The sequence below is a fragment of the Capricornis sumatraensis genome, chromosome 16 (assembly GCF_032405125.1).
Source record: "Capricornis sumatraensis isolate serow.1 chromosome 16, serow.2, whole genome shotgun sequence".
NCBI classification, from domain to species: domain Eukaryota; kingdom Metazoa; phylum Chordata; class Mammalia; order Artiodactyla; family Bovidae; genus Capricornis; species Capricornis sumatraensis.
In genome coordinates, this window is record NC_091084.1 from 17360782 (window position 1) to 17371884 (window position 11103).

General features: G+C 44.6%; 1 protein-coding gene across 1 annotated transcript; it reads right to left on the bottom strand.

The window, feature by feature from the left end:
* Positions 1–7210: 7210 nt before the first annotated feature.
* LOC138092792 (lysine-specific demethylase 4D-like) lies at positions 7211–8491 on the bottom strand. The gene has a single exon (XM_068988845.1). It carries the CDS (start codon positions 8489–8491, stop codon positions 7211–7213), a length of 1281 nt encoding a protein of 426 aa, XP_068844946.1.
* Positions 8492–11103: the final 2612 nt, after the last annotated feature.

Below are 11103 nucleotides of genomic sequence, written 5' to 3' on the forward strand. Positions count from 1 at the left end.
GGAACAAAGAAACTTGGTTAAAAGTCAAACCAAGCAACTATCCTAAGAAACAGCAAAAAAGAAATTAGCAATTCGTCTAGCAGCAGTTGAAGAGTACCTTATAGTTAGTCTTACCTGATGACTCATCACAAGCTGGAATCCAGATTGCTGGGAGATGTATCAACAACCTCAGATACGTAGATAATACTACTCTAACGCAAGAAAGCAAAGAGGAACGAAAGGGCCCCTTGATGAGGATGAAAAGGGAAAGGGAAAAAGCTGACTTGAAACTCAACGTTCTAAAAACCAAGATCTTGGCATCCTGTCCCATCGCTTCATGGCAAATAGATGAGGGAAAAATGGAAGCAGAGACAGATTTAATTTTCTTGGGCTTCAAAATCACTGCAGATGGTTGCTGCAGCCATGAAATTAAAAGATGCTTGCTCCTCGGAAGAAAAGCTGCAATAAGTCTAGAAGAAAAAAGTGAAAGTGTGAGTCACTCAGTCGTGTCCATCTCTTTGTGACCCCATAGACTGTAACCTGTCAGGCTCCTCTGTCTGTGGAATTCTCCAGGCAAGAATACTGGAGTGGGTAGCCATTCCCTTCTCCAGGGGATCTTCCTTACCCAGGAATCAAACCTGGGTCTTCCGCATTACAGGCAGACTCTTTACTGTCTGAGCTACCAGGGAAGCACCAGGGTAGGGGCTAGACAGTGTACAAAATAGCAGAGATATTACTTTGGGAACAAAGGTCCATATAGTCAAAGCGATGACTTTTCCAGTAGTCATGTACGAATGTGAGAGTTGGACCATAAACAAGGCTGAGCACCAAAAAACTGATGCTTTCAAACTGTGGTGCTGGAGAAGACTCCTGAGAGTCCCTTTGGACAGCAAAGACATCAAACCAGTCAATCCTAAAGGACCCCAACCCAGATGCCCAGATTGCTGGTAAAGCGTCATTTCTGCTGTGTCCACCTGGCTGTCCCAGGAAGAGGTTAGCATTTGCAACAGTAGACTGAGTTAAGATTGCCTTCACCAACATTGGGACCATGGAAAGCACAGAGAGCCTGAATAGAACAGAGCAGAAGAAGGGCAAGTTTACTCTCTGCTGAGCAGACACATCCATTTGCCTGCTGTGGGACACTTGCCCTGGGCACTCCTGGTCCCCAAGCTTTTGAACCCAGACCCAGGTCATATTCCCGGCACTCCATGTTACAGATGATCCATTTGACAGACCAGGGCATGTCTCGTACTGGGTAAGCACATTCCTCTAATAAGAGCTATATGCATCTCCTATCAGTTTTACTAATCTGAAGAACCCTGACAAAATGATGTAAAAAAAATTAAAAGAAATTACAGTCTAGGTGAAGTTTTTCATCATACATGAAACTGACAATGAATTAGCACCCTGAATATCACATACGTCCTACATAGCAACAACAAAATATAGTCAAACCAAGAAAAAATTGGGCAGAGCCTTAGGTCATTCACAACAGAGGAAATCCAAATGGCCAATCCACACAAGGTGTGCAGTATCACTAGTAGTCAGGGAAAAGCAACAAAATGCTATCCATTGCCCATTTAGATTAGGTCTGACAGTGTAGAATGTGGGTCAAGATATGGAGAAACCAGAACCCTCCTGTACCGCCAACAGTGATGGAAACTGGAGGGTAATCTGGCTTTTCCTGAAAAGTTCAAAATGAGCATAAATACAAACCAGTAATCCTAGGTACAAAGCTGTTGGGTAAAAAAGATTGTCTGAATTCACAAAGGTTTAGAAATTAGCATACTATCAGCAGCACAATGAATAAAACTTAAAAAATTAAACCAATCCAGTTGACTCTGTTGAAATGACTAGGGTCTATATATAATAATTTAGGCCTTGTAACTGTAATATTGACTTTTAAAAATATTTGTTTAGTATTTTTGGCTGCACCGGGTCTTCATTGCCGCACAGGCTTTCTCTAGTTGCTACACTTCGCTGCCCCATGCAGGCTTCTCACTGGGCAGGTTTCAGCAGCTGTGGCGCATGGGCTAAGTTGCCCCGTGGCATGTGGGATCTTCCCAGACCAGGGACTGATCCCGTGTTCCCTGCATTGCAAGGCAGATTCTTAACCACTGGACAACCGGAGAAGTCCCTGCAACACTGACAGTTTAAAGAGGTGATGGTCAGGATACCTTGACAAAACCATGTGAAACACACTGCTTTTGATGTCCTGCTGCTGCTGCTGCTGAGTCGCTTCAGTCGTATCCGACTCTGTGCGACCCCATAGACGGCAGCCCACCAGGCTCCCCCGTCCCTGGGATTCTCCAGGCAAGAACACTGGAGTGGGTTGCCATTTCCTTCTCCAATGCGTGAAAGTGAAAAGTGAAAGTGAAGTTGCTCAGTCGTGTCCAACTAGTAGCAATCCAATGGACTGCAGCCTACCAAGCTCCTCAGTCCATGAGATTTTCTAGGCAAGAGTACTGGAGTGGCTTGCCATTGCCTTCTCCTAGACTTCTGTTAACATTTGACGAATATACACTGAACTCGTGGTTGTTATTTCTCAGAAGTGGAGAGGAGCCTAAAAGAGATCACGGCAATGAGAACAAAGGTGTCTCTATTCTTGCCTGTATATAATTGTATTTCATTGTCAGTGGTCTTGTTTTTCCAAGATTAAGTTTAGCAAAAACCTCTTGGACGTGGAGAAACAGCTGGCTATGGGCATCTTGTCCTGAGAAGAGCAGTCCAGACTGAGAGGGTCTAAATTGAATGTGTACACACATGAAGTAAAACAGAATTTTGAATAGCATCACTTGATGAGTCCCATTCATTACCACTCCCAGATCCTGATCCTTTCAAGATTAATTTTTTAAACTTAAATGTAATAGCTGATGTGCAACGTTGTGTTAGACTCACATGTACAGCAAAGTGAATGTTGTACGTTTTTTTCAGATTATTTTTCTTCATGTTTTTTCAAGATATTGAATATAGCTCCCTGCGTGTGAGTGCTCAGTTGCTTCAGTCGTGCCCAACTTTTTGTGACGCTATGGACTGTAGCCCGCCAGGCTCCTCTGTCCATGGGATTCTCCAGGCAAGAAGACTGGAGAGGGTTGCCATGCCCTTCTCCAGGGCATCTTCCTAATCCAGGGATTGAACGCACATCTCTGAGTGTCCTGTATTGCAGGCGGATTTTGCAGTACAGTTCCAGGTACTATGTAGTAAATCCTTGTTGCTTATCTATTTTAAGTACAGTTGTGTGTATCTTTAACCCCATCCCCTTAATCCATCCCTCTCCTGCTCCTTTTCCACTTTACTAGCCACAAGTTTGTTTTCTGTGAGTCTGTTTCTGTTTTGTTTATAGATCCACTTGTATTGGTTTTTATATTACACACGTGATATATTTGTCTTACTCTGTGTGTTTACTTAATATGATATTCTCTAGGTCCATCCATGTTATTGCAAGTGACAACACTTCATTCTTTTGTGGCTGAGTAATATTCCATCGTGTGTGTATATATGTCTATACATACACCGCTTCTTTAACCTTTCAGCTGTTGATGGGAACTGGATTGTTTCCCTGTCTTGTGTGCTTAGTCGCTCAGTTGTGTCAGACTCTTGCAACCCCACGGACTGCCGCCTGAAAGGTTTCTCTGTCCATGGAAATGTTCCAGGCCAGAATACTGGACTGGGTTGCCATGCCCTCCTCCAGGGGATCATCCCAACCTAAGGATCGAACCCAGGTCTCCCGCATTGCAGGCGGATTCTTTACCAGCTGAGCCATGAGGGAAACCCTATCTTGGCTATTGTAAATAGTGCTGCTATAAACACTGGGGTGCATGCATCTTTTCGAATTAGTTTTTCTCTTTTCTGGATGTATGCTTAAGAGCGGGATTGCTGGATCATATGTTAGTTCTATTCTTGTTTTTTTAAGGAACTTCCATACTGTTCTCCATAGTGGCTGCAGCACTTTACATTGCCACCAAAAGTGTAAGAGGGTTACACTCTCTCCAGCATATATTATTTGTAGATATTTTGATGATGGCCATTCTGGCAGGCCATGCGAAGTGATCTCATTGTAGTTTTGATTTGCATTTCTCTAATAAAAGCTGAGCGCCGAAGAATTGATGCTGTTGAACTGTGGTGTTGGAGAAGACTCTTGAGAGTCCCATGGACTGCAAGGAGATCCAACCAGTCCATTCTAAAGATCAGTCCTGGGTGTTCTTTGGAAGGACTGATACTAAAGCTGAAACTCCAGTACTTTGGCCACCTCATGTGAAGAGTTGACTCATTGGAAAAGACCCTGATGCTGGGAGGGATTGGGGGCAGGAGGAGAAGGGGATGAGAGGATGAGATGGCTGGACGGCATCACTGACTCGATGGACGTGGGTTTGACTGAACTCCGGGAGTTGGTGATGGACAGGGAGGCTGCAATTCATGGGGTCGCAAAGAGTCGGACACGACTGAGTGACTGAACTGAACTGAACTGAATAAACAGAAATGTCGAGCATCTTTTCTTGTGCCTGTTGGCCATTGGTATGTCTTCCTTGGACAAATGCCTACTTAGGTCAGGAAGACTAATTTAGGAACCAGGATATTGGTACAGCTAAACTGTATTTTTTATATTTCTTGTCTTCATTGGGCAAGGAAAATTTTCTTTTAAGTATGAAAGTGAGTGAAAAACAGAGTGCAATGGGAGCGATATTTCCTGAAAATCGCTTTTGTTTCTTTTCCTTCAAAACTCCCAATTTTGTTAGCTTAGGTTTTCCAGGATATGCATCTATGGGGGAAGAGATCGTAATATTCCTGAAATATAGCAAGGAGAATTTCAGCTTCTAAAATTTAAAATAGCAATATGAGCCAGGCTCATAGACACTTTTCAAAGTCCCTTATTACTCCACAGTACTGTATCCGAAACTTTCCTACATTAAAGGACCAAAATCCCTCAATATTGCAGTTACTTATCACGTGAAAGTTTACTCCCTGCTCATAAAGATCTACTCTGGTCCTGCTGCTTTCTAGGGCTGCTCTCTTCCAAGTAATCCCAGTCTGCACCCATCCTGTGGTTCCACCATCTCAAAACAAGCCTTAATCATCTTGTCAGCCAAGCATCTTACTACCATCGTCCACTGTGCCCGGGTCCATGAGTTCATTCCCTCAGCTCCAATTTTCCACAGAACACGTGACCTCAAAGTGGCCTAGCTGCATGTTGATCAGAATGAAACAGGGGCTTTTGTGCATGCATGCTCAGTCACTTCAGTCATGCCCAACTCTTTGCAACCCCATGGACTGTAGCCCACCAGGCTTCTCTGTCCATGGGATTCTCCAGGCAAGAATGCTGGAGTGGGTCACCATGCCCTCCTCTGGGAATTGAAGCCACGTGTCCTGCATTGCAGGCTTATTCTTTACCGCTGAGCCACTGAGGAAGCCCTATGGGCTTTCACTACTCCTCAATCAGAGTTTCAAACAAGCCGTACTTTTTCATGACTCCAGCCTTTAGTTTTACATGGTGCTTCAAATTCCAAAATTCCCTGGTGGGTCAGAGGTTAAGGCATCTGCCTGCCATGTGGGAAACCTGGGTTCAATCCCTGGGTCAGGAAGATCCCCTGGAGAAGGAAATGGCAACCCACTCCAGTATTCTTGCCTGGAGAATCCCATGGACAGAGGAGCCTGGTGGGCTACAGTCCATAGGGTCGCAAAGAGTCAGACACGACTGAGCTACTTCACTTTCAAATTCCAAAGTCTTACTGAAATTCTCTGGGGCAGAGTGGGAGGGAAGAGAGCTGTGGTTTGTATCTCTGAAATGTTTCCTTCTGCATCCAAACTATCATTTTCAATTTCCAGGAATGATTCTGAGTATGACCACTTCTGTACATTTTCATAATTAGGGCCTAACTGAGTAAACATCAACTCTCACCTGTACTATTTAGATGTTCTAACTACATTCTGGACTTCCCAGGTGTCTCAGTGGTAAAGCATCCACTTGCCAATGCAGGAGACCCAGGAGACTTGGGAAATGTCAACCTGCTCCAGTATTCTTGCTTGGAAAATCCCATGGACAGAAAATCCTGGAAGACTCCAACCCACAGGGAGGCAAGGAGTTGGACATGACTGAGCATTCATACACCCACAACTACATTTTCCTGCCCCTACGTGGTCCACAGAACAATGAAGGTGATTATTTAAATGAGTAAATGATATCGTGTCAAGTGCTGTTTTAAACTTCCAGTGACTTCTCATTTCAAGTTGAACAAACTCAAATACTTAACATGAGCTACAAGGCCCTACATACCCCAGATCCTGCCTCCTCTCTGTCTGCCCCAGACACAAAGGAGTGTCCGATAATTTTCTATCCTGCGAAAACAATTCCAAGCTCTACGGTAAGTCTGTTACACCGCTGTTTCTTCCAAGTGGAAATCAGCTCTGGATCTCCCTTCTTGTCATTTGGGACTGGGAAATCTCTCCTGCTCTAGGAAGTATTTCCTTACCACTAGAATTAGACTTTCATTGCTTCACAGAATGTATGCCCACTTGAAATTGTCTTGTTCATTTATGTGTGGATTCATTTACTGGGATGTATCCATGACTTAACCATGTGAAATAGACACACAGCATTGAAAAGGCAGGGGAGAGTTAGAAGATTTTCAGATGATGGCTTTTTTATCCTATGTTGGCTCATCTCTCCTAGCAACTTGGGTCAGACAAGTACTAGGTGATTTCTACCAAGTCCTCATCCTTAATATATGGCTGCAAACCAAATCCCCCAACCCATCCAATCGGCCTGAACCCAACAATCAACCCCAAACTCATTCATCAACACCACAAAATGCAACAAGCTCATAAAAATAACTTTTGCTTGAAATGATTTGATATAATTCAGAAAAGTGCCTAAACCTCTCAAATGATTGAACAATACCAAAAATCAAGTCAGATATTAACATCCTAGTTACCTTTAATATAGTTACGAACAAATACTGGCAAAGAACCCTTTTCCAATACATCAAAGACTCAAAAACCCAGTACACTTAGAGGGGCAATACAGGAGGGACCCTCCTGCAAGACTAATGACCTGCTAATACCCAAAGCTCTGAAATGTAAGCATTGACCAGTCTTGAGGATTGTCTATACCCAAGAGCAGTGGGGTGCAAAGGCTTCTCCTAAGAGCAGGCATACTCGGAGGCCTTAGCAAGACGTTGGAGCCTAGGGGCTGGGCTGTTCCATCCAGGGTCCCTCTGCAGGTCGGGGCTGCGTCTCAGATCTGAGTCTTTGGAGAGGCTCCTCTTCGCCCGGGTCGGACAGTCAGCTCTAGAGTACCCCTTTTCCGAGGACGACGACGAGAAACACATCTGCCAGTTGGGTAGTGATCTGGAGCAGATGAACCTGGGGTCCGCGGCGGGGTCTGGCGCGGCTCCTGGGAGTTGGAGGCGAGCCGGGTTCCCCAGGGCGAGTGCACCTCCGTCCAGGCGCTCAGCTCCTGGCCGCCCGGCGCCGCGGGCTCGGCGTGGTTCACCACCGCCCGGTCCTGCCCGCGCTTCCACAGCTCATAGCGCTCGGGCTGCAGGATGCGCACGAAGGCGTCCATGGAGAAGGCCACCTGCGCCTCGCCGCAGCTGCACTGCGAGGCCGCTTTGCCGTAATCGATCCAGCGCGCGGTGGCGAAATTGATGGCCTCGGCGCAGTTGAAGCCGTGGTTGAAGCCCGAGTGGTAGCCGTAGGGGAAGGTCACCATGAACTCGCCCGCCTCCTGCGTGACCCGACCGAAGGGGATGCCGTTGTCCCGGAGCACCGTGGGCGAGATGAGCGCCGCCTTGTGGCGCAGGAAGGCCTCGCAGCCCCGCGAGCTGCCCGGGAAGAGCGCGCCGGCCAGGCGTTCCAGGCGCCGGCCGTGCTCGGGCGGCACCGCGTACCACGTCTTGGGCTCCCCGAAGTGCAGGAAGTTGATGCTGTAAAGGTCCATGTCCTCCGTGTGCCAGGCGAAGGCGGTCTTCCACATGCCGAAGTACAGGTAGGGGGTGTTGACGCCCTCGATGACCACCCCGCACTCCTGCTCCAGCAGGTCCTGGATGGTCCCCAGGTGTCCCAGGTTCCACTGCTTCGTGTTTTCATCAAATAAAGAGCCACTGATGTCCGCGCCGTATATTGGGGACTCATAGAGGCGGGTTTTCCAATATTTTCGCTCCAATTCCTCAAAATCGGAGTAGAATGGAGTCTGGTATTTTTCAGTATTTGCTAAGCGGCGGTACTCTGCCACGGTCATGGCTTTCTTCTTTTTGTGGTATTGAGTAAACACACCTGCCCGCCCAGAGACCACCTGCTGGAGCGGAGCGGCTATTAGGATGTCATCGATATCCTCGTAGGTCTGTCTGGCTTTCCATTCTTTGGGTGGAACTATCTTAGCCAAGCCTGCTCGGTGGGCCCCTTGCGATTCTATGTAAGCAATGTATTTGTTGAAATCCGCATATTCTTCCATGGTTGGGTGGAAGGTCATGATCTTACAACTTGGGTTCTGGGAACCAAAGTGCTTAGCCTGCATGGCTTCGGTGTAATCAGCAGTGGCCTCTCGGGGCCTTAGGTGTGCTGTGGGTACCTGAGAGTGTTAGGGAGTAACCTCTTCCCTATACTTTTAGAGAGTTTTGCTGTGTCTGAGGGGCAGTGACTCAGACTAGAACTTTTAAACCAATGAGGTGGTATCTTTTCCAGCTTGTTAATCCACCAGAAGGACAATCCTCCCTTGTCTGTATTCTGTAGCCAAAGGAAAGAGGGTGTTTCCCAGAGGGGAAGGCTCCCTGAACCAAGTCCTGCCTCGGCCTGCAGCTCTGTGACTTTCTTTGGTTGGAGATTAAGTGCCTCGGAGGCCTCCCTGGATTCACAGGCTTGAGTGCCTGGCAGTTTCTCAGTTCACTGTGGCAAAAGTGTCTTCACGGAAGTTTCAAAGCCAAACCTAAAGAAAATACAGAATATCTGAAGATGAGATGACAAAAGGAACTGATTTAACACAAAATTTCATAGCAATCTGAATTTCAAAATTTGAATTTAAGGGCAAAAATATACTTTTAAAACAGGAATGTAAATTGGTGCCGTTATGGTACATACTATGGAAAACTGTATAAAGGTTCTTTAAAATTTTTAAATAGAACTATTATATAATCCAGCAATCTCATTTCTGGGTATATATCCAAATGAAATAAAAACAGAACATCAAAAAATATCTGCCCTCCTAGGTTCCTTGAGACATTACTCACAATAGGCAAGATATGCAAACAACCATAGTGTCCATCCATGGTTGAATGAATACAGAAGATGTGATATAGATATTTGGTGGAATACTACTCAGTGACAAGAAAGAAATTTTGCCATTCGAAACAGCATTGGTTGACATGGAGGGTATCATTCCAAGTGAAATAGGCAGAGAAAGAAAGAAAGTACAGATACCAAACTGCACATTCCTAACAAGCATTATCCTTAAAGGGTAAACATCTGAAACATTCCAACTAAAGTATAATTATTAAATTGCATTCACAAACAGATTATTAGAAATATACGGATCAACTAAGTTTCTGAACACTGATTAGCATACAAAATCTATAGATCCCATACACACATTAACATCAGTTATGAAGTGAAATAGTAAAAAGTTTCAATTCCTTTAATAACAAATAGATGCCTCCAAAGAAGAAATCAAAATCATATGCATTTAATACTTGTACTTAAAATGCATACAATGAGAATTTTACCAAGAGGAAAAAGTTGCTTTCTAATATAAAATGTCTTTTTCATCTTTGTGTTTTAAAGGACAAACATCAAAAAAAAAGGTGCTTGCCTTCGGCTAATCTAAAACCTTAATTCCAAATGAGGAAACACTAAAACCCAGAAGATGGTTTTGTTGAAGAATTCAGCCTCTAAATAAAAAAGGTTGTGCTCAAAGTCTGGCTCTATCTGTCCCACCTCAGTTTCAGCTCAATCAGCACCACCCTAATTCTAATCTCCTCATATCCAATCACAGTCTTTAATTTGATCCCACACATTTTTCAGGTTCCTTCTAATTGACTCACTCCTTACCCAATTCTAGAAACCTTATTTCCATTGGATCCCAGTTAACTAAATGAGGTGCTTTTTCCTGAAAATCTTTGTGATTTTTACCAAAGGAAAAAAGAATAAGAAAAAAATTAGCTCCATTTGTCGGAAAATAGTTTAATAATAAAAACACAAGGAAACGATATCACAATGTATCTCTCTCTCACTCTCTCTCTATATGTATACAGTATGTGTGTGTGTGTATATATATATATATATATATATATATATATATACACAGTAACTTTTAAAAACTTGTAATAGAAAAATACCTCTTTTGCTTACAAGCACAAATAGAAATAAAATGACATACCTCTGATCAACAAAACCCTGATTCCAACTGGAGCTAGTCAAGGATTCAGAGAGACAGTGTTCTCTCAGCAGCTGGTCTCCAAATGCAGACCAATGTCCTGATGGCTCTGGCTTTATACCTGGGCAAAGGTATAATTTGATCAGGACCAATCAACAGTAATCATGGGATGAGGGCTCTGATTGGTCAGCCCAGGTAGCCTGTGCCCTTTTGATTTTTAAACCAATCAACAGAGAACTGAGAGGTTGAAAATTATAGGAGTGGCACTTCCCTGGTGGCTCAGATGGTAAAGAATCTGCCTGCAGTGTGGGAGACCGGGGTTCAATCCCTGGGTTGGGAAGATCCCCTGGAGAAGGCAATGGCAACCCACTCCAGTATTCTTGCCTGGGAAATCCCATGGACAGAGGAGCCTGGCGGGCTACAGGCTCCTCTGTCCATGGGGTCGTGAAGAGCTGGACCTGACTGAGTGAACACAACAAATTCATATCAGCTCTAGGTTACTCACCATAACATCGTGGTTATCCAGGCCTTTAAGACCTTTCTTCTGTGTATTCTTTCCACTTCTCAATCTCTTCTGCTTCTATTAGGTCCTTACCATTTCTGTCCCTTATTGTGCCCATCCTAGAAATTAATAAATGTTCCCTCTCTATCTCCAATTTTCTTAAAGAGATCTCTAGTTTTTCCGATTCTATTGTTTTCCTCTGTTTCTTTGCATTATTTAGGAAGACTTTCCAATCTCTCTCTCCATGCTATTCTCTGGA